Source organism: Gorilla gorilla, chromosome 16 (genome assembly GCF_029281585.2).
Source record: "Gorilla gorilla gorilla isolate KB3781 chromosome 16, NHGRI_mGorGor1-v2.1_pri, whole genome shotgun sequence".
Classification (NCBI taxonomy): domain Eukaryota; kingdom Metazoa; phylum Chordata; class Mammalia; order Primates; family Hominidae; genus Gorilla; species Gorilla gorilla.
The window spans coordinates 46,128,895-46,153,144 of NC_073240.2; the positions used below are offsets into that span (position 1 = coordinate 46,128,895).

Below are 24,250 nucleotides of genomic sequence, written 5' to 3' on the forward strand. Positions count from 1 at the left end.
AGGAAATGTGGCACATATATACCATGGAATACTATACCGCCATAAAAAAGAATGAGTTCATGTCCTTTTCAGGGACGTGGATGAAGCTGGAAACCATCATTCTCAGCAAACTATCACAAGGACAGAAAACCAAACACCGCATATTCTCACTTATAGGTGGGAATTGAACAATGAGAACACTTGGACACAGGGCAGAGAACATCAGACACCGGGGCCTGTTGGGGGCTGAGGGGCTGGGGGAGGGATAGCATTAGGAGAAATACCTAATGTGAATGACGAGTTGATGGGTGCAGCAAACCAACGTGGCACATGTATACCTACGTAACAAACCTGCATGTTGTGCACATGAACCCTAGAACTTAAAGTATATATATATATATATATATAAAAAAACCTATTGAAATCTTTATCTGATGTTCTGAATAGGGAAAGTTTCAAGTGACGGTTGACATTCCACATTTAGCATGTTATTTAACACATTTTTACAAGCAGACCCTGACTTTCAGGAAATGAAATTAAAATGGCAGAATTTATCTGAAGATTCACAATCTACAAATGGAACTGCCACTTTTTCAAGGGAGACCATCTCAGTGGCATCACTGGAAAGTCCAGATTGCCTGACACACTGGTAACCAACTATCGGAGGTCAGGTCCCAACAGGTGTCTGGGTTTAAAGGAGTTAAGTCAATGCTGAAGGCAGAAAGAGAGAAAAGGACATAAAAGTTAATTTTAGTTTTACCACACCTCCAGGGTGTTTGTGCTACGGTGGCTATGTGTGTCAACATCAATAAATCCCTTCTTCTAGGAGCTGAGAGGAAGTCTCTCAAAACTAGAAGGGAAAGGTGTTTTCCCAAAGTCAATCAATCCAGATTCAGAGACATTCTATTAGTGACATATGCCCCTCCCACCCACAAAAAAAAAGCGTTCTGTGTACTAACAACATAACTTTAAAAAAAGTAAAATAGGATTCTGCATTTTTATAAAACAATAAAAAAATAGCATTGAAACTTCCTTTGCAAAAATTGTAACAGTGAGAGAAATCTCACCTGACTCCATCTTGCTTCTAACCTCACATGCTAACTGCCTTTGCTCATTCCTGGGCATAGGCCAAGCTAACTATGGGAGGAATTTAGTTTATAGTTTTGTTTTGTTGTTGTTGTTGTTTGAACAGAGTCTCATTCTGTCACCCAGTCTGGAGTGCAGTGGTGCCATCACAGCTCACTGCAGCCTCAAGTTCCTGGGCTCAAGTGATCCTCCCACCTCAGTCTCCCAAGTAGCTGAGACTGAGGCATGTGCCAACACACCCAGCTAATTTTTAAATTTTTTGTAGAGATGGGGTCTCACTATGTTGTCTAGGCTGGTCTTGAACTCCTGGGCTTAAGTGATCTACCCACCTCGATCTCCCAAAGTTCTGGGATTACAGACATGAACTACTCCACCCAGCCAGCCTATAGTTTAACTTTGAAGCAAGGATAATAATAGTCCCTCTCCAAACTGACCGCATCTGGGGAGTTAAACTGCCTTTGTAAGGCTAATGAAAGGCCACAAGGTTAAGATTATGGGAAGGACCTGAATTCTGCTAAAATGTGGGCATAGTTAAACAATAACCAGCTATTGTTCCCTAGCTTGGTTTTTGTATAATTCTTTCCAGTTCAGAGGTGATGAAGCTAGAGATCACAAGATCTGTAACTTCCTCAGTTGCTCCTATAGATAATTTACTATTGTGGAACCTGAAATTGGTCTTTGAGATGTTTTTCAGACTTTTGCATTCTGGCAACTAACTGAGTCCACCTGGACCCATGACTCATACCAAGGAACTAACTGAATCAGTCCTGTGACTCCCCACTCAGAGACTGACTCAACAAGTAAAGACTGTTTTGGACACACCTGTGATTACATCTTCAACTAATCAGCAGCACTCATTCCCTAGCCCCTGCCTGCCAAATTATCCTTAAAAACCCTAGCTTCCAAGCTTTCAGGGAGATGGATTTGAGAAATGTTTCCTGTCTGCCCACTGAGCTGCCTTGCAATAATTGAACTCTTTCTCTACTGCAACACTGCTGTTTCAGCGTATGGGCTTTTCTGTGCAGCAGGCAAGAATAATCCATTGGGATGTATCAGTATTTCAAACTGTACAGTCACCAGAAGTACAGATTTATCAAAAATGCATACACTTCACTTGGCATCTCCAGCACCTTCAGCTTTCTGTGCCTTCTCTGTTCTGGCATCTCCATTTCCTGCAGGTTTATTCACCTCTTTGTCAGAGTTGGCTCTTCCTTTTTCCCCTTTGGATACTTTCTCTCCCTTCTTTATAGGGGCCTTTTTAGGCTTCAGCTGTGGCTTTGGCAGAGCAGGCTTACCAGACAACTTTGTGGATCTTCCCTGTAGTTTGTCCTTTATCTTGGCCTTATCTTCTTTAGCATCCCCTTCAGCCTTTCTCTTGGGCATGGTGGCAATGGTGGCTGCACACAGGTGCTGGCTGCAGGGATGCAGCAGTGCATGGAGATACGGTGGCACACGGGCTTTGGTCAGCCTAGGGGGTCGTTCTCACCTCTTCTTCTTCACAGTGCTCCTATAATTAATGCTTTTTGCTTTTGAGATGGAGTCTCACTCTGTTGCCCAGGCTGGAGTGCAGTGGTGTGATCTCAGCTTACTGCAACCTCCGCCTCCTGGGTTTGAGCGATTCTCCTGCCTCAGCCTCCCCAGTAGCTGGGACTACAGGCATGCACCACCATGCTCAGCTAATTTGTATTTTTTAGTAGAAATGGGATTTTACCATGTTGGCCAGGCTGGTTTTGAACTTCTGACCTCATGTAATCCGCCCACTTCAGCCTCCCAAAGTGTCGAGATTACAGGCGTAAGCCACTGGGCCTGGCCTGACGGTCTTCTTAATTTCGACTAAACAATTATATTGACAAGACAATTGTAAGGGAGAAAAAATGCTTCCTTCTACCCTTCCAGATTCTGTGACTGCCTGAGAATTAAATTGAGAGGCAGATTAACAGAACAACAGTTTTAATTACATACATATTCATCGGAGTTTCACAAAAATATGAAACTCAAGGAAGCAGCCAGATGATTGAGATTTACATATCATCCTGAGCTACAGAAAGAAATAGGGGTTTAGAGACTTCTGTTGAGAGTGAAGCAAATCATGGGAAAGGGAGAGGAGGAAATGTGTGGTAAATAAAGTTTGCCTTATGCAGATAAGTCTCTCAGGTACAGAGAGTAGCTCTCTTCCTTGTATAGACATTTTTACTAATGAAAATTTCCTTTATAAATGTAAATTTCCTTTACAAAAGGGGAAATTTAGACTTTATTTTGGATAGTTGAGGAGGAGGTAAAGAGCTTTCCTGGAGTCGGCAGGTTCTCATTTGCCTTTAGCTCAGAATAATCAATATGCCAAAATGGCATATTTGGGGCTGGCGTATTCTTAACTTCTTCACTACCATAGGCTTCACTTGGCATCAGGTTCTCTTAGAAGGATATAGAATAGGAACCACAGCTTGCCAGAAGGCAGTGTCAGCTGTGGCTCAGCCAAGACAGTAGTCCTAGCAGCTTTCCGTGTAGCTGTCCACATAGCCATCTAGCAGAGTTGTCAAGTACAATACGGATGTCCAGTTCAGTTTGAATTTTAAATAAAATATATAGACTATATATACATATATACACTATATATATGTGTATAGTATAGTATATACTATATAGTGTATATATACACTATATATACTATATAGTATATATGTATACTATATATATATACTCTCTTTCTCTCTGTATCTCTTTCTCTCTCTCCCCCACCCCATATAACATACATATACACACTATATATATGTATATAATATTTATATACATGTAATCCCAGCTACTTGGGAGGGAGTATATAGTATATATATACACTCCCTATAATATATATACTTCCTATATATATGCTCCCTATATATATAGAACTATAGTGAGTACATATACACACACACACACACACACATACTACACACTCCTTCTCAAGTAGCTGGGGCTACAGGTATATGAATGCCATATACATATTTATAGTGTGTGTGTGTGTGTGTGTGTGTGTGTGTTATATGGGGTGGGAGAGAGACAGAGAAAGAGAGACAGGGTCTTGCTCAATTGCTCAGGCTGGAATGCAGTGGCAGGATCATGGCTCACTGCTGCCTCGAACTGCTGGGTTCAAGCAATTCTCCCACTTCAGCCTTCTGAGTAACTTGTAATACAGGTGTGCACCACCACACCCAGTTAATTTTTTAAAAATTTTTTGGAGATGGGATCTTGCTATGTTGGCTGGTCTTGAATTCCTGGCCTCAAACAATCTTCCCACCTTGGCCCCTCGAAGTATTGGGATTACAATTTGAGCTACAGCACTTAGCCAAATATTTTTTCAGTGTAAGTATGTTCCAGGTATTGCATGGGACCTGTGTTATTTATTTATTTATTGAGAGACAGTGACTATGTTGCCCAGGCTGGGGTGCAGTGGCTATTCACAGGTTTGAACGTAGCTCACTGCAACTTCAAACTCCTGGGCGCAAGTGATCCTCCTAGCTCAGCCTCCAGACTAGCTGGAACTTGTGAAGGGAAATTAAATTTGGGGACCCCAAACTCATTTAGCCAAGGGAAAAGTGAAGCTGGGAACTGGGTTACACAAACCTGCTTGCCCCTTTTTGTTCCTAAATAAGATGGCTACAAGATGAAAAGCTACACGCCTCCCCTACATTTTGTCCACAAGGAAATTTCTGGTGAGCTGTTAAAACTTCACCATGGCAATGCAAATTGATAGCTTATCTTTACAGGTGCAGTCACCCAGCCCGTCAGACACAAATGCATATCTGATTATTCCCCTACCCCGTTTTGTCTGTGTTATCTTGTGTAAAATGCAGATTCCCCACATTTTTCCTCTGCCCCTTTCATTTATGTGAAAACTGTGTGCTTCTCAATATCCCGCCCTTTCCCCTTTAAATTTAGAGCCATCAAAATCATCTTCAGAAAAAGGCATAGACCTGTCTCCCGGGCCTGTCCTTAACTTTGGCAAATAAATCTCCTAAAATGATTGAGACTTGTCTTGTCATTTTCCTAGACTGATAGACTACAGGCACGCGTCACCCCATCTGGCTGGACCTGTATCTTTATTCACTAAATCTGGCATTTCTAAACCAGAAGATACTTTCTTTGGCTTCCAAGTGACATCTCAGATGCAAGAAGACAAGATCCACATTGAATGGGTGTGAGACTACCCATTTAAAAATCTAATGCCTCGGCCAGGCAGGATGGCTCACACCTGTAATCCCAGCACTTTGGGAGGCCTGGGCAGGTGGATCACGAGGTCAGGAGATAGAGACCATCCTGGCTAACACGGTGAAACCCCATCTCTACTAAAAATACAAAACATTAGCTAGGCATGGTGGCAGGTGCCTGTAGTCCCAGCTACTCGGGAGGCTGGGGCAGGAGAATGGCGTAAGTAAACCAGGGAGGCGGAGCTTGCAGTAAGCCTAGATCACGCCACTGCACTCCAGCCTGGGCGACAGCGAGACTCAGTCTCAAAAATAATAATAATAATAATAATGCCTCACATTAGCTACTATGTCTCTCTCTTTTATTTATTTATTTATTTATTTTTTTAAGACAGGGTCTAGCTCTGTCACCAAGGCTGGAGTGTAGGGGTGTGATCATGGCTCCCTGCAGCCTCAACCTCCCGGGCTCAAGTGATCCTCCCACCCCAGCCTCCCGAGTAGCTGGGACTACAGGCATACGCCACCACACCCAGCTAATTTTTGTATTTTATGTAGAGATGGGGCTTCACCGTGCTGCCCAGGCTGGTCTCGAACACCTGGCCTCAAGCGATGCTCCCATCTCAGCCTCCCAAAGTGCTGGGATTACAGGGGTGAGCCACCATGCCCGGCCAGCAACTATGTCTTATAAGAACTTCACAGACAGTTTTAGAGTCCTTCCAAGGGACATATTTGTTACAAGAGACACAGTACTGAGGGAATCTCAAACTAAAACCTCTTAACAGAAATGTATAGTTTAACTAGCTCAGATACAGTTTACCAATCAGGGTCATTTTACCATAAGTAGGTTGTCAAGCAACAAAAGTGACATAGCTTCTTTCTCCTTCTCCTTCTCCTACTACAACCGACCCTTGAACAACACAGGTTTGAACTGCCTGGGTCCACTTATATATGAACTTTTTTCTGCGTTTGCCACCCCTGAGACAGCAAGACTAACCCCTTCTCTCCCTCTTCTTCCTCAGTCTACTGAACATGAAGATGATGAGGTGAAGACCTTTATAATGATCTACTTCCACTTAATAAAAATATATTTTCTCTTCCTTATGATTTTAATAATGTTTTTCTTTTTTCTAGCTTTCCTTATTGTATAAATACAATTGTATATAATACATATAACATATAATACGTATAACATATAAAATATGCTAATCAACGGTTTATGTTATTGGTAAGGTTTCTCATCAAGTAGTTAAGTTCCTGAGAAGTAAAAAATTATACTTAGATTTTCAACTGTGTTGGGAGGTCAGCACCTCTAACCCCCAGCTTGTTCAAGGGGGAACTGTATTACTATGATCTATTTTTTACCCATAGAACATGTCTGACACCAAATATGTGGGTTTTTTTTTTCCCATGCCAACCATCAAATTCTCCTTCTCTCCAGAAACCAACTGGGTGTCCAATAATTCAATTCAATTCAATTCTGACACTAGTTACCTGGTGTTAGTATCAGATGGCACAGTTGAAAGGGCCCAGTCCCACAAGACTGCCCACAAGACTTCAGATGCCAATCACAAGCTGAGCCTCCCATACTTCTGCCTTAATGGCTATAAACTAGGGGTTTCCACAACCCTCTCCTCAGGTTCAATAATTTGCTAGAATGGCTTGTAGAACTCAGGAAATCATTACACCGACATTTAGCAGTTTACTTATAAATGATATTATAAAGGTTACAGATGAACAGGCAGAGGACAAGGTGTGAAACAGGGGAGATGTGCAGAGCTCCAGTGCCCTCCCTGGGCACCCCACTCTCTCGGTGTAGCAGATCCATTGTCCCATGTGCACAGCAAGTCAGTAGGCAGAGACACCAGGGTGCAGCAGAGAAAGAGGTTTAATTGTAGGGTCTCCGAACTAGGAGATGGGAGGAAACCTCAACTCCATCTCCCCAAGCAATCTGGGGCTAGAGATTTTGTGGGCTTTTTTTTTTTTTTTTTTGCGATGGAGTTTTGCTTGTGTCGCCCAGGCTGGAGTGCAATGGCGCCATCTTGGCTCATTGCAACCTCTGCCTCCCAGGTTCAAGCAATTCTCCCGCCTCAGCCTCCGGAGTAGCTGGGATTACAGACTCCTGCCACCATGCCCAGCTAATTTTTGTATTTTTAGTAGAGACAGGGGGTTTCACCATGTTGGCCAGGCTGGTCTTGAACTCCTAACTTCAGGTGATCCACTCACCTGGACCTCCCAAAGTTTACAGGCGTGAGCCACCGTGCCCGGCCTGGGGCTAGAGATTTTAAGGGTTTTGGAGTGGGCTGAAGTGTGAAGATCATTGATTGGTTGAAGAGTGCATGGTAAAGTCATGGGACAGAAAGATGAAGAAGCTGTATTCTCATGCTGATTCCATTTCTCTGTGGGAGTCTTCACACTGGTTGGTGTCAGCTGTTTCACTGGAGTTTGGGATCTGAAAACATCTTGGGCAACCTTCAAACAAAAGCCATATGATTCTAACGGCGGTGATCCTGTCTATAGGAATAATGGGGGTGCAAATGGGCAGTATCTAGTGCTATTGACTTTCAGCAACAAGGAAATGAGCCAAAGTGCAGCCTGATTAAGGCTTAATTATAACGAAATTTCTGCCCAGAACTCAGCATGAAATCCTTGTCAACCCTGTGGGGATGGCTTCATCAGCCGCTCAATGTGTTTTCCAACTCAGAAGCTCTCTGAAGCCCTTTGTTTAGGGTTTTTATGGAGGCTCTATTACATAGGCATGATTGCTTAAATCATGGGCCATTGGTGATTTACTCAATCCAGCTTTTCTCTCCCTCCTTCAGGGTTGAGTAGGGCTGAAAATTCCAATCCTCTATAATCACATGTTTGGTTCCTCTGGCAACCAGTGCCCATCCTGAAGCTATCTATGGGCTTCCAGCCACCAGTCATCTAATTAACATAATTCATGTACACTCGAAAAGAGCTTGTTGAAAATAACAAAAGATGCTCCTGTCACCTCGATTGCTCAGAAAATTCAAAGAGTTTTTAGAAGCTCTGCGCCTGGAACCAGGGATAAAAACCAGCGATTTTAACAAAAGACGCTCCTGTCACTCCTATCACTCGGGAAGTTACAAGAATTTTAGAATCTCTGTACCAGAAACTGGGGGGCTGAAGACCAAATATGTATTTCTTACTATATCACAGTATCACAGTCCTTATCAGGTTGCCAGTGGAAAAGATGTAGAAAGTTAGCCAAAAGTCAAATTTTCATGTAGGAGAGAAAAGGTTTTGCTAACACTTCACCCACAAGCTTCTTTATCAACAAAGTAACTCATCACTGAAACCTGTATGCTGTATTTATATTTTCAGTATACATTAGTTGGCCAAAATTTAGGTATAAAAGTAGGGATAGCAACAAAAAAAGAAATCATTTCTTCACTTCTTTTTTTTTTTTTTTTTTGAGACGGAGTCTCGCTCTGTTGCCCAGGCTGGGGTGCAGTGGTACAATCTCGGCTCACTGCAACCTCCGCCTCCTGGGTTCAAGCAATTCTCCTGCCTCAGCCTCCCAAGTAGCTGAGATTACAGGCATGCACCACCACGCCCAGCTAAGTTTTGTATTTTTAGTAGAGATGGCCATGTTGGCCAGGCTGATCTTGAACTCCTGACCTTGTGATCCGCCTGCCTTGGCCTCCCAAAGTGCAGGGATTACAGGTGTGAGCCACCATGCCTGGCCGAGAAATCACTTCTGTACCAGAGCAGTTTAAATGGATGTGCCTGGCAACCTACTGTAAACCAAAAATAAAACTCTAAGCCCCCTCAACCATCTGAATGGACCCCTCTTCTTGGCCAAGGGCATTCCAAAGTTGACCTGAGAAACTATTCCGGCCATAATGGGAAGTGGGTGTTGGACGTGCCTCATCCTACCCTCCTCCCTTTTGGAATTACTGATAGAATGGACTCTTTAAGTCTGATAAGAAACATTTACAATCTATTCTCTCTGAAGCCTGCTACCTGGAGGCTTCACCTACATGATAAAGCCTTGGTCTCCACAACCCCTTATCTTAACCCAGATATTTCTTTCTATTGATTCTAAGTCTTTAGACAATAACTAAACTCTTTCAGAGAAAGAAAAGACAAAAGAAATAATTCAACAATATTACAAAGAAATGAAGGGCATGAATTCCCAATTTCAAGGGACCCATTGAGAACCCAGCATAACAGGCAAAATAAAGATACACACCAAAGCACATTATTATTAAATTTCAGAACATTGGAGACAGAAAGGACCTAATAGAGAGGAAAATAAAATCACTGGAAAGGATAAAGAATCGGAATGGTATCTGACTTCTCAACAGCGACTCTGGTAGTAGAGGTCAATAAAGAAATGTTTTTTAAAACAAAAATGTTTTTAAGTTCACATTTTATTTAGGTTGAAATAAGCTGTACAAAATTGGTATTTCTGACCAAAAATAACAGCCATATTTTCTATCATATTTATAGATAAACCACAAAACATTTCTTGTAGTCAGTTTTTCAGGTTTTGATTTTAATATAGATAAGGAAGTAGACATAGTTATGAAAAAAGAAGAGAACAGACACATCAGCTGTCTGTATGCAGGGCTTCTGATTCTGTCTTGACCATGAAACTAAAGTGTTCCACATACACCTGATGAAAAGCTTATGACACAGGAAGACATCAGCTCAACAAAGGAATGCAAATAGCAACAAGCAGAAGGAGAACAATGATGCCAGACTCTTCCATTCAAACTTGTTCTTTTAGGATCACTTGATAAAGATCAGACCTACAATGCCACCCTTGTTGGGTGAGCTCAGTGCTTCTCTCACTCTCTGGTAATTCCCATAACTGTGCATTAAAGGGTTTTTTTTGTTTTTGTTTTTGTTTTTGTTTTCTTTTGTTTTTGAGACTCTGTCGCCAGGCTGGAGTGCAGTGGTGTGATCTCGGCTCACTGCAACCTCTGCCTCCTGGGTTCAAGCGATTCTCCTGCCTCACCCTCCCTGGTAGCTGGGACTACAGGCATGTGCCACCACGCCCAGCTAATTTTTGTATTTTTAGCAGAGACGGGGTTTCACCATGTTGGCCAGGATGGTCTCAATCTCTTGACCTTGTGATCGGCCCGCCTTGGCCTCCCAAAGTGCTGGGATTACAGGCATGAGCCACTGTGCCTGGCCACGTTAAAGGTTTTTAACAGTATACTTAAAAGTCCTACTAGTGAAAGGTGAGTTGTAAGATTCACTGTGACATTTTATGAAACGTATTCTTTCCTCCTACACCTACCCAAAATTTATTCCTTCAAAGTACTGATAACTAACTTAACTTCAAAGTACTGGATCCACAGTGATACTAAATGCTGTGTCTGAAATGATTTTAAAACAATTCTACCAGCCTAAGCAACAGGGCAAAAACCCATGTCTACAAAATGTACAAAAATTAGCCAGGAATGGTAGCGCATGCCTGTAGTCCCAGCTACTTAGGAGGCTGAGGTGGGAGGATCGCTTGAGCCTGGGAGATTGAGGCTGCAGTGAGCCCTGACTGTGCCATTGCACTCCAGCCTGGGTGACAGAGCAAGACCCTGTCAAAAAATAAAAAAATAAAATAAATAAATAACAATTCCAGAGTGCCAGCACCAGAGAGTATGCAGAAATGGAATTCGGCGCTTGTACATCTTCCATTTTTTCCCATAGAAGAAAACTTATTTAAAACATCCTTTTAGGGTCGGGGGTGGTGGCTCACATCTACAATCCTAGCACTTTGGGAGGTTGAGGTGGGCGGATCACTTGAGGTCAAGAGTTCGGGCCCAGCCTGTCCAACATAGTGAAACTGCATCTCTACTAAAACTACAAAAAACTAGCTGGGCATGGTGGTGCGGGCCTGTAATCCCAGCTTCTGGGGACACTGAGGCAGGAGAATCACTTGAACCTGGGAGGCGGAGGCTGCAGTGAGCCGAGATTACGCCACTGCACTCCAGGTTGGCCAACAGAGACTCTGTCTCAAAACAAACAAACAAAAAATTAAATTAAATAAGCATCATTTGAGGTATTCTTACTGATTTCTGAATCACCTGTAGGAAGTTCTTACTTGCTGTATAGTTTGATATGTGCACCTACAGTTAAATCCAGATCATGTTTTATATCAAAATTTATGTTAAGTAAAACCAAGTTATTTAACCTTTGGTCTGTCAAAGTTTTCCTCAGCTATAATTTGAGATGCTTTCATTTATTTTCATAGTGCTCATTCTCAATCTTCATTATAGGAAGAATACACAGAACTTTCAACAATGTGTACACATTAGGGAGTTTTACTGATGTCAGGCAGACAGAGGGCTTCAAAAATGCCAGTGGAAGCTCTGCCTCTTTCTGTCTGTGTTTCTACTTGATTCTCCAACAATGAAATTGGCTGAGAGCATGTTCAGATTGGCTCAGTCACTTCAGTTAAAGTCAGCTTAGTGTGTCTCCGATGTGTCGAATTTGAGCTGTCCCATGACAGAAGGTGCCAGAGATCAGCATTTGCAAGCTATGAGACCCTGTTCTGAGAATAAATCTTCAAGTTCCAGAGTAATGCGCTGCACTGTTGGAACACAAAGATTCCTTATAGTAACTCTCAGAGGTTAGTTGAGATTCTAGGTTACCTTGCTGAGCTCTGCAGAATTTCCCAGAGACTTTTATTTGAATATCAAGATTGGTTACCAAATTCATGCCTTCCCCAAATTCATGATAAGTTTTAATATTTTCCAATACTTCATTAGTGATACGATACCACCATGAAGCTGCTGGCTGCAAAGAAAACATCAGAGATTTTCCCCTAGAGATTTTTTTCCCAAAGCCTCTTGTAAGATAAGACATTTTTAAGAACAATTATAAAAATGAAATCAAGGCCGGGAGTGATGGCGCTCACCTGTAATCCTAGCACTTTGGGAGGCCAATGTGGGAGGATCACTTGAGCCCAGGGGTTTGAGAGCAGCCTGGCCAATCATAGTGAGACTCTGCCTCTATTAATTAAAAAAAAAAGAAAGAAATTAAAATACATTAATGCACTGCAGAATACAAATGCTCAGCCAGCTATACAGTTATGTCATCTGAGACTTGTCTCACTATTTATATATTTATATCTCTAAACATAAAACAAATGCTGGCAGGAGATCCAGTAAAATTTCAAAAGCATCATGTCTATCTGTCCATTGAGAATGAAAAATTGCCTTCAGTTCACTATTCCTTTCTTTGTTGTTCTGAGAAAGGACAGAAATTACATAGTCAAGTTCTAAAAGCAGTTGTGGTGAAGAATGAATAAAAGAACAAACTTCCTCAATCCTTCATAATACAACAGATATCCCCATAATAGGCACTGATTTTGCCAACCACATATTTAATTTTTAATTTTTTAATTTTAATTTTTTATTTGTTGAGACAGTCTCGATCTGTTGCCCAGGCTAGAGTGCAGTGGCACAATCTTGGCTTACGGCAACCTCCGCCTCCTGAGTTCAAGTGGTTCTCCTGTCTCAGCCTCCCCAGTAGCTGGGATTACAGGCGATTGCTACCACACCCAGCTAATTTTTATATTTTCACGCCCAGCGGGGTTTCACCATGTTCACCAGGTTGGTCTCGAACTTCTGACCTTAAGTGATCCTCCCGCCTCGGTCCCCCAAAGTGTGGGATTACAAGCGTAAGCCACCATGCCTGGCCTGCCAACCACATATTTAAGGTACAGGAAGAGCAGAATGTGTAGATAGTTTGGGGATATTTCAGTTAAAAATCTTGAAGCAGCAACCTCCATTTTTGAAGAAAATCTATTGGCCATGATGTACATCTGGCCACAACAGCACTCCACATTTAGCCCCACTTCTCGATTTTTGTAGTGTGAGATCACACAACCAAAATGTCTGCTTCAGCTTCACAAGGAAGACGCTCACATATTTCTCTGTCGGGTAAGAGACTCATCAATAAACCTCTCCACCCCGGGCTGGTGTTCCTTCTCTGCTATGTCCACCACAGCATCAGTGATCACAGAAAAGAAGTATGATCCCTCACTTCCTGGGGCTTTCTTCCCAAAAGCAGCTCTCACAGATCTCTAGCAGCTGTTCCTGCTGTTTTCCAACAGAACAGCTGGAAAGACGCTGTTGCCTCAAAGGGTTTTCTCAGGACCTTGTCACCAGAATTTATGTGGTACCTTAGCAGTGTTTGAAAGATATCAGGAGTAAAGAGATATTCCCAGATTTAATCAAACTCATGTGCATCCAGAGGTAGGTTTTGTTTTCTCAAAAGAATAAACATTTAAATAAAGATTTTTGGTATTATTTGTTTTTCTTCTCTTCAGGGATTAAAAGTAAAATGTTTTCACCTTGTTCCTCACTCTCTTTTACTGCATTGAGCTTCTGAGTCTTGCTGTCGTGTGTTTCTTTATGTTTTTGTTCCTGTTCAGAAGTTTTATCAATATTTTTTGTTTTAATTTTTTTTCAGTGTCCTGATTTCATCTTCACTTAATTCTTTTTGATTGACTACTACACTGGAGTGTTTTTTTATTCATCTGAACAAGATATTACAAGTTCCTTTAAATAGATGACATTTGAAAAGCATAAATTGGCTTCTCTGCCCACCCTCACCCTTCAACTATCAGTGTATCCTCATTCTTCTTGGATGCAGGACAAGAGTTCGGGTACGAGTTATAATACAGGTGGGCTGTCTGCTGGGGCGCACCCGGTCCAGCCTCCTCAGGCTGAGCCGGTATGCAAGCCAGACTTGGCTGGGGCGGACCAAGTGGGTGGGGTGCCTCCAGCAGCAGGTAGCGTGGCCAACGGAGGTCCAGGCTGGGGAGTGGTACGTCGCTGGCCGGAGATCCCGGCTGGCAAAGTGACCAAGAAAAAAATATTGTGTCAATATCATCTGGAGGTAAGAAAATATTACACATTCACAGACGCATAAAAGTATATCCAGACCCAGATAGAAAGCTTACAGTTTTAATTTTAAAATTTTAACCAGTTATATTTCATCCAAGCAGAAATACAAAAATCACTGAAGCAATTCTCCCCCAATTGAGTACAAATTCTTAATAGATTTGATTCAAAAAATACAAAATAGACAAACAGGAAAAAAGGAACAAACTGCTGTTTTTCACCTTCAGAGACAAGATTTCTATAAACCATTTAATTAGTTAATAAAGACCACCAAAAAATAAAAATAAAAAACAAAAAGCATAACTTGTTTTTGAAAAAAGGCATAAACATTTTCAATTGAATTAATTGACTCCAACTTTCTTTTCTGAGATTTTTAGCCTTCTTTGTGTGCTCTTAGATTTTTAGTCAGTCCCTGTTCTAGTTATCTATTGCTGCAAAACAAACCACACTTCTATACCTAGCAACATGAACACAACAATTTTATTATCCTTATAGAATTCAGATAGGGCATGGTGTGGATGTTTTGTCTCTGCTCCATGATTTCCAGGGCCTCAGCTGGGACGACTCAAATGCTGAGGGGTGGCTTGAAAGGCTGGAAATGGAACCATCTGGAACCTTCTTCACTCACAGATCCGGTGCCTGGGCTGGGATGACACGAAGGCTAGGCTTAGCTGTGGCTGCTGACCACAGAACTTGCATATGGCCTCTCTCTATGGCTTGAGCTTCCTGCAGAATGTTGGCCAAGCTCCAAGAGGGAGCTTCCCAAGAGAGAAGGTTCCCAGAGATCCAGGCAAAAGCTGCACGGCCTTTTATAGCCTAGTCTCAGAAGTCACAAAGCATCTCTTCTTCCACACTCTGCTGCAGGGATCAGCAAACTATGGCCCAATGCCAAATCCATCTGCGATGTCTTTTTTTAAAATAAAGTTTTGTCTGGGTGTGATGGCTCATGCCTGTAATCCCAGCACTTTGGGAGGCTGAGGTGGGCAGATTACGAGGTTAGGAGTTCAAGACCAGCCTGGCCAACATGGTGAAACCCTGCCTCTACTAAAAATACAAAAATTAGCTAGGCATGGTGGCATGTGCCTGTAATCCCAGCTACTCAGGAGGCTGAGGCAGGAGAATCACTTGAACCTGGGAGGCAGAGGTTGCAGTGAGCCGAGATCGCACCACTGCACTTTAGCCTGGGCCACAGAGTGAGACTCCATCTCAAAAACAAGAAATAACAATAAAATAAAAAAATAAAGTTTTATGGGAACATAGCATGTTTAATCATTTATGTACTTTCATACTACAATGGCAGAGTGAATTAGTTGCAGTAGAAATCGTATAGTTTGCAGTCTAAAATGTTTGCTGTCTGGCTCTTTACAGAAATAGTTTGCAGAGCCCTGCTCTATTGGTTAAAGCAATCACAAGCCTGCTCAGTGCCAAGGGGAAGGAATAGACCCCACCCTTGGTGGGAGGTGTGTCAAAAAATGTGCAGTCATTAAAAAAAAAAAAAAGAATCACCACACTTCCTGTTTGCCTCATATTTTTATTCTTGTTTGGTTTTTTAATTCTGTAAGCTACTTATAAGAGCTCTTCTAACTATTTGAATGTACGCTAAAGTCATTTTGGTTAAGAGAAAGTTAAAAAATGGAAGTCAATTATGTTATTTCAAGTTATAGTCTTTTGAAACTTCCCAATGTCAGCTCCTTTAGGTAAATATTTGGTTAATAATTCTTCCAAAGAAAGGTTAGAAAGGTTAACTTTTGTTCAGAGTTAAAGGACAAAGAAGACCTTTATTTTAGTTCCTTAAAAAAAAAACAGTTCCTTAAAAAAAAAAAAGAAAAGAAAAAAAGGGCTGGGCACGGTGTCTCACGCCTGTAATCCCAGCACTTTGGGAGGCTGAGGTGGGCAGATCACGAGGTCAGGAGTTTGAGACCAGCCTGACAGACATGGTGAAACCCCGTCTCTACTAAAAATAGAAAAATTAGCTGGTCAAGGTGGCACGCTCCTGTAATCCCAGCTACTCGGGAGGCTGAGGCAGAAGAATCACTTAAATCCAGGAGGCGGAGGTTGCAGTGAGCTGAGATCAAGCCACTGCACTTCAGCCTGGGTGACAGAGCGAGACTCTGTCTCAAAAAAAAAAAAAAAAAAAAAAGTAAATGGTAAATAGTAAACACTTGTTGAAACAGTTAAGCCTCTCACTTGGTCAACAAGTTTCAGGTTATATAAATCATTCCCTATTGATGAATATTTTTATTTTTATTTATTTATTTATTTTTGGTTATATATATATTTTTTATTTTATTTATTTATTTTTTTTTATTGATCATTTTTGGGTGTTTCTCGCAGAGGGAGATTTGGCAGGGTCATAGGACAGTAGTGGAGGGAAGGTCAGCAGACAAACAAGTGAACAAAGGTCTCTGGTTTTCCTAGGCAGAGTGTTTGTGTCCCTGGGTACTTGAGATTAGGGAGTGGTGATGACTCTTAATGAGCATGCTGCCTTCAAGCAGCTGTTTAACAAAGCACATCTTGCACCGCCCTTAATCCATTTAACCCTGAGTGGATACAGCACATGTTTCAGAGAGCACAGGGTTGGGGGTAAGGTCATAGATCAACAGGATCCCAAGGCAGAAGAATTTTTCTTAGTACAGAACAAAATGAAAAGTCTCCCATATCTACTTCTTTCTACACAGACACAGCAACCTTCTGATTTCTCAATCTTTTCCCCACCTTGCCCCCTTTTCTATTCCACAAAACCGCCATTGTCATCACGGCCCGTTCTCAATGAGCTGTTGGGTACACCTCCTAGACGGGGTGGTGGCCGGGCAGAGGGGATCCTCACTTCCCAGTAGGGCGGCCGGGCAGAGGCGCCCCTCATCTCCCGGACGGGGCAGCTGGCCAGGCGGGGGGCTGACCCCCCCACCTCCCTCCCAGACGGGGCGGCTTGCCGGGCGGGGGGCTGACCCCCCACCTCCCTCCCCGATGGGGTGGCTGGCCGGGCGGGGGGCTGACCCCCCCACCTCCCTCCCGGACGGGGCGGCTAGCCGGGCGGGGGGCTGACCCCCCACCTCCCTCCCGGACGGGGTGGCTGGCCGGGCAGAGGGGCTCCTCACTTCCCAGTAGGGCGGCCGGGCAGAGGCGCCCCTCATCTCCCGGACGGGGCAGCTGGCCGGGCGGGGGGCTGACCCCCCCACCTCCCTCCCGGACAGGGCGGCTGGCCGGGCAGAGGGGCTCCTCACTTCCCAGTAGGGGCGGCCGGGGCGGCTGGCCGGGTGGGGGGCTGACCCCCCCACCTCCCTCCCGGCCGGAGCGGCTGGCCGGGTGGGGGGCTGACCCCCCCACCTCCCTCCCGGACGGGGCGGCTGGCCGGGCAGGGGGCTGACCCCCCACCTCCCTCCCGGACGGGCGGCTGGCCGGGCAGGGGGGCTGACTCCCCCCACCTCCCTCCCGGACGGGGCAGCTGGCCTGGCGGGGGCTGACCCCCACCTCCCTCCCAGACGGGGTGGCTGCCGGGCGGAGACGCTCCTCACTTCCCAGACAGGGTGGCAGCCAGGCGGAGGGTCTCCTCACTTCTCAGACGGGGCGGGCGGGCAGAGACGCTCTTCACCTCCCAGACGGGGTCGCGGCCGGGCAGAGGCGCTCCCCACATCTCAGACGATGGGCGGCGGGGCAGAGGCGCTCCCCACATCTCAGACGATGGGCGGCCAGGCAGAGACGCTCCTCACTTCCTAGATGGGATGGCAGCCGGGAAGAGGCACTCCTCACTTCCCAGGTGGGATGGCGGCCGGGCAGAGACGCTCCTCACTTTCCAGACTGGGCAGCCAGGCAGAGGGGCTCCTCACGTCCCAGACGATGGGCGGCCAGGCAGAGACGCTCCTCACTTCCCAGACAGGGTGGCAGCCGGGCAGAGGCTGCAATCTCTGCACTTTGCGGGGCCAAGGCAGGCCGCTGGGAGGTGGAGGTTGTAGCGAGCCGAGATCACGCCACTGCACTCCAGCCTGGGCGCCATTGAGCACTGAGTTAAGGAGACTCCGTCTGCAATCCCGGCACCTTGGGAGGCCGAGGCTGGCGGATCACTCGCGGTTAGGAGCTGGAGACCAGCCCGGCCAACACAGCGAAACCCCATCTCCGCCAAAAAAATTCGAAAACCAGTCAGGCGTGGCGGCGCGCGCCTGCAATCCCAGGCACTCGGCAGGCTGAGGCAGGAGAATCAGGCAGGGAGGTTGCAGTGAGCCTAGATGGCAGCAGCACAGTCCAGCTTTGGCTCGGCATGAGAGGGAGCCCGTGGAAGGGGGAGAGGGAGGGGGAGGGGGAGGGGGAGGGGGATTTTTATTTAAACATGCTATATTGGTACTATTTTAATTAAATCCCCAATTTCCTCATCTGTACAGTGAAGGAGTTGAGTAGGCAGTGGTTTTTAACCCTGGTTACATATTTATATCATGGGAGCCGAGACCCCATCCTAGATAATCAAATAAGACCTCTGGAGATGGGGCCACCACAGATTTTAAAACCTCCTCAAATGATTTTAATATACAGCCGGAGCAGAGAAATATGTGGCTAGGTGACTGTAGGCTCTTTCCAGAGGGTAAAATTCTGTGAATGTAAGGGCGATGTGAAAGTGGGAAATTTTCCCATATTTGCTGCTTATACTACTAAGAAAATTATTTGGAATGACCGTTTGTATGTTTTAATACAGTAACCAGCATGACTTCAACATCTCATGGTCATTTGAACTACCTGAGTTAGCCAGAACCTAAGTCAAATGTTTCAATTTTCACATATCTTTTGACCTACAAATTATTTCTGTCATTCTATACTATATGTTTACTCTGAAATAGACCTTGTGTTTTATTTGTTCGTTAATGAACTGCTACTATGGCATCATTTTCGGCATGACATTGACATGTGTCTGTAAATACGTATTAACATTGTGTTTCTCGAACAAGTGTGCCCTTACATCACTTGGGGAATCTTGTTAAAATTAAAATTCTTATTCAGTAGATCTAGGGTGAGAATCTGGCCTAAGAATCTGCATTCTTTTTTTCCCTTATCATTACCTACAGAGGATCTGCATTTCTAACAAGCTCCTAAATTACCTTGATGCTATCTGTCTACCATCCATGCACTACAGCTTGCGCAGCAAGGCATTAACAGATCCATCCAGACTGATGTAACTCAGAACTGCAAGTCAGCCTCAGCATTAATTGAGGAAAAGAATAGGGTCACAGGAAAAAGAAGGGGTGCTAGAGTCATTAAAAATTTTTATGCTTTGCATAATGGCACCGCTTTTTTTATTTTTTAAAAGAAATAACCCATTGAGAAAACTATAGAACTTTGTCACTGGTTCTTTCCATAGGTTTCATCAATTATTTTCTTTGGCCGTGTGACACCTGTCGTCTACAGTATAGGCTCATGCACTGGATATTTCTAAAGGCAGATTTAGCAGCTGAGAGCCCATTTCATTAGTATGGTATAGTGGGAAAATGCACTGGACTGGATTTTAGAAGACCTGAGTTCTTGTCTTTATCACTTTTTGATTGTGTGACCTTGGGCAGGTCACTTAATCTCATTGAGCCTCAGTCTTGTCTTTAAAGCTAGGCTAGTAATCCCTGTCTACCATACAAAGTATTAAGAAGAGCAAATAAGATAGCTGTGAAAGTGCTTTGTAAATTACAAAGTCACTTAGACGTGTAAGTTATTATCATTATTGTCCATGTGGTACTGACTGAAGGCCTACGTGTAAAAACACATTGGCTTTTGATGCTGTTAACCCTCAACTTCCTTTATCAGTAGAAGGAGGATTAGTAAGAATTAGATGATGAATAAGCCACATGGAATCTTTCTCTGGGTTCAAAGAATGAAAGAATCAAAGAATGAAAAGATGGAGTCTTAAGAGTCAGAGAAAGGCAGGGCTTGGTGGCTTATGCCTGTAATCCCAGCACTTTGAAGAGGCTGAGGCAGGCAGATCATCTGAGGTCAGGAGTTCGAGACCAGCCTGGCCAACATGGCGAAACCCTGTCTCTACTAAAAATACAAAAAAATGAACTGGACATGGTGGCATGAACTTGTAGTCCCAGCTACTCAGGAGGCTGAGGCATAAGAAACGCTTAAACCCAGGAGGTGGAAGTTGCAGTGAGCCGAGATTGCACCACTGCACTCCAGCCTGGGTGACAGAGCAAGACTGTCTCAAAAAAAAAAAAAAAAAAAAAAAAAAGAATTCTGGGGAGAAATGGTTAATTCAAATTTCCTTATTCATGTGTATTATATACTTGACCATTGTTTCCTTTCCAATTCCTTGTCTGGCATTGGAAAACACCAGTAATGTTGATGGGAAGGTCTATGCAACTGCTTGTGAATAAAAGCCAATTTTGAATTTAAAAAAAAACAGAAGAAAAAACCAGGTTTCTCTGATCCTTTCACATAACTCAGTGTAGAGGAATAGTTAATACCATGTCTTTCCTTCACTCTGTAGAATGCTTGCTGTAGACTGGTAATTTACTATCATGGTTATTGAGCAAACAAAGAGGCTTGGCTTTCATTACAATAGAGGAAGAAAAATATTGGTGTAGAAAGAAACATATTTGGCCAGGAGCAGTGACTTATGCCTGTAATTCTAGTACTTTGGGAGTCTGAGGTGGGAGGATCACTTAAGCCCAGGAGTTGGAAACCAACCTGGGCAACATGGTGAAACCCTGCCTTTACAAAATATACAAAAAATTAGCTGGGCATGGCGGTGCGTGCCTGTAGTTCCAGCTACTCAGGAAGCTAACGCGGGAGATCACTTGAGCCTAGGAGGTTAAGGCTGCAGTGAGCTGTGATCGCGCCGCTGTACTTCAGCCTGGGTGACAGAGTGAGACACTGTCTCAGAAAAACAAAAGGAAAGAAAAAAACTGATTTAGCTTTTGTGGTTGGATAAAAAGTCTACATGATGAGATAGCTAGTGAGTCCATAAATCATCTCAGGGTGGTAGTCTGCAAGTGGGAAATTGAGTTAACTCTCTTGTGGGTATGGCAAATAGCTTTTTAAAATTTATTTATTTATTTTTTGAGACAGAGTCTCGCTCCGTCGCCCAGGCTGGAGTGCAGTGGCGCGATTTCAGCTCACTGCAAGCTCCGCCTCCCGGGTTCACTCCATTCTCCTGCCTCAGACTCCGAGTAGCTGGGACTACAGGCGCCCACCACCACGCCCGGCTAAATTTTTTTTTGTATTTTTAGTAGAGACGGGGTTTCACCGTGTTAGCCAGGATGGTCTCGATCTCCTGACCTCGTGATCCGCCCGCCTCGGCCTCCCAAACTGCTGGGATTACAGACGTGAGCCACCGCGCCCGGCCGCCAACTTTTTTTTATTAGTTAACCTCAGATATTTTCATAAACACGTTTCAGAGTCCCCCAGACTCTGTTCTGGATGAATATAGAAAGTTTTTTGATAAGTTTCTTGTAAGAAATTTCCACAATGGCAGAAATTCATCCCTACTGTTCAGTTCACCTGAGGCCGGTGATCCACTACCTGATTTTCCAAATTCAGGTTCCACACTAAAATAACTTGCTCCCTCTATCTCTGGGGTTGTTTCATGAGCAGAGCAGACAGTATTCTTCAATCTGTGGTTAACCACATCCTGACCCTGATAATCTTTCTTGTTAGCAGACAGAGATGCCTCTACTGACCTGTGCATACATTGCAGACTGATACTCTCTGAAATCAACCCATGATGGCTGGTGACTTTGCTATCATTGCAGGAAGTGTGATGGGTGCTTTGTGTATTTTGTGATAAGAACGACTTGTTAAGCTTTGAGTGAAAGCCAGAGCCTCAGACACCGTTCCACTAAGAAAACTTTAGACTTCTAATATAACATATCAGGCATGTGATATGGTTATTTACCTGTCTTTTCCAGAGTATTGAATCTGGAACACGTATGTAGGAATTTCCTTACCAGTTTTAGTTTTAACAAGCCCTTTTTTTTTTTTTTTTTTTTTTTTAGAGGTAGGGTCTTACTTTGTTGCCCAGGCTGGAGTGCAGCATTGTAATCATGGCTAACTGCAGCCTCAAATTCCTGGGCTCAGGTGATCCTTCCACTTCAGCCTCCCAAGTAGCTAGGACTGCAGGCATATGTCACCACATCTGGCTTTTTTCTTTTCTTTTCTTGTAGAGACTTGATACGTTACCTCGGCTGGTCTCTAACTCCTGGCCTCAAGCAATCCTTCAGCTTCTGCTTCCCCAAGTATTGGGATTACAGGTGTGAGCCATTGTGCCCAGCCTTAATAAGCACTTTGACCCTTTGGGGAAGACCAAGGTAAAAGCATGAGAACCCCAGGAGAATTTCCTATTGAATTTCTAGAAATAAGTACCCTAATTATGGTGTAATTTTCATCTAATCTAATTTATCCCTGGGAACGTTGCCTGAGTATGACCAGCTATTCTTAAGGAAGCCTAACTTTCTAGTACAGTGTATTCCAGAAGCCACCATCATAAGGATGTTAGAAAACCCCTTCAGTATCCTTGGCCTGCCATTCAGTCCTAATTTTAGGTGGAGGCTGGGGAGTGCTAGTCTGTCCTCAAGCTTGAGGTTGGCTCAGGGATCTCTTAAACCTTCAGAGTAGACCCAGGGGATTGGCCTTTCGTTAAGAGGTTCTGTTTGGTCTTGTGTTAGCTATTAAAGAGAATTCCAGGGTGACAGTATATCGGGTACTCTAGGTTACCCGAGCATTTTTTTCCTTTAAAGAATTCCAGAGCATTCAGTTTGGCTCAGAATATTTGGAGCTTAATTAAAGCAAAAGCAGACCTTTCCTGGGGTAGCCGTGGGCTAGAATAGTTTTACCCCATCTCCACCTCTGTCATCCTGCAGTCTCCTGAAGATTCACTGAGGTCCAATGTGGGTTACCCAAGGACTTATGTACGTTCCAAGGATGACGAAAGATACAGAGCCAGCTGTAGCAGTGCTTATCTTTAATTCCACTAATTAAATTTTACTCACGCCGTGGCTCATGCCTGTAATCCCAGCACTTTGGGAAGCCAAGGTGGGTGGATCACCTGAGGTCAGCAGTTCAAGACCAGTCTGGCTAACGTGGTGAAACCCCGTCTCTACTAAAAATACAAAAAATTAGCCGGGCATGGTGGCGTGCGCCTGTAATCCCAGCTACTGGGGAGGCTGAGGCAGGAGTATTGCTTGAACCTGGGAGGCAGAGGTTGCAGTGAGCCCAGATCGCGCCATTGCACTACAGCCTGGGCGACAAGAGTGAAACTCTATCTCAAAAAAAAAAAAAAAATTTTACTCTACCCAAATGAACAGAATAAACAAGCATCACTGTGCACCATTTGTGAGGTCAATATTCCCATTGCCTAAAATAAAACTTCACTCTTGCTTGATATGCTGACACTAGGAGGGATATGACAAGGCTCAGATATACTGGTAGGGGATACTTCAAGAAAACATATTGAAATAATGTCTTTTAAATTCTATAAAATAAAATAAAGCTTGTCCATTTTTTTCTGTTCTTATATTTATTGAGCTCAATCCCAGTTTATTTACAGAAGTTGTCTCAGACATAGTAGTGGGTGCCAGAGCATTCCCACCAACCAGGAATTCCATGTATATATGGATGTATTTATCTTCTCCCTTACCCACTGTACCTTAGAACCAACCAAGAATTTCAGCATAATAAACCGATCTTTATCACACTGTCCTTGCAGATTGACTTCAGCCTTTAAACTGACTGTATTTGGAGCCCTTACCTTATCAAAACGGATTTACCTAGAAGTGGAAGAGTCCAAATTAAGGATAAAAAGTCAGCCAATGGTAAAGGAATATAGTAGCTTCCACATCCCACTTCACATTTGCATCCCATTATAATAAAATGGTTCTTTTTTGACACAGCCCCTCTGACATTTTGACATACTCTTCTTTGGGTAGAGTCCTCTCTTTCTATTATTCCTAGAATAATCTTCATTTTTGTCAGATAATGGGCCCTGAATTTTACTACATTTTTTTTTTTTTTTTTTTGAGACGGAGTCTCACTCTGTCGCCCAGGCTGGAGTGCAGTGGCACGATCTCGGCTTACTGCAAGCTCCGCCTCCCGGGTTCAGGCCATTCTCCTGCCTGAGCCTCCCGAGTAGCTGGGACTACAGGTGCCTGCAAC

The 24,250-nt window shown here is 43.8% G+C and overlaps 1 protein-coding gene across 1 annotated transcript; it reads right to left on the minus strand.

Moving 5' to 3' along the window:
• Positions 1-2,175: 2,175 nt before the first annotated feature.
• Positions 2,176-2,448, minus strand: LOC101140615 (non-histone chromosomal protein HMG-17). The gene has a single exon (XM_055363610.1). It carries the CDS (start codon positions 2,446-2,448, stop codon positions 2,176-2,178), a length of 273 nt encoding a protein of 90 aa, XP_055219585.1.
• Positions 2,449-24,250: the final 21,802 nt, after the last annotated feature.

What these genes read in the sequence shown, in the direction of transcription:
- LOC101140615 (XM_055363610.1), bottom strand. Translation starts at nt 2,448, where the DNA reads ATGCCCAAGAGAAAGGCTGAAGGGGATGCTAAAGAAGATAAGGCCAAG.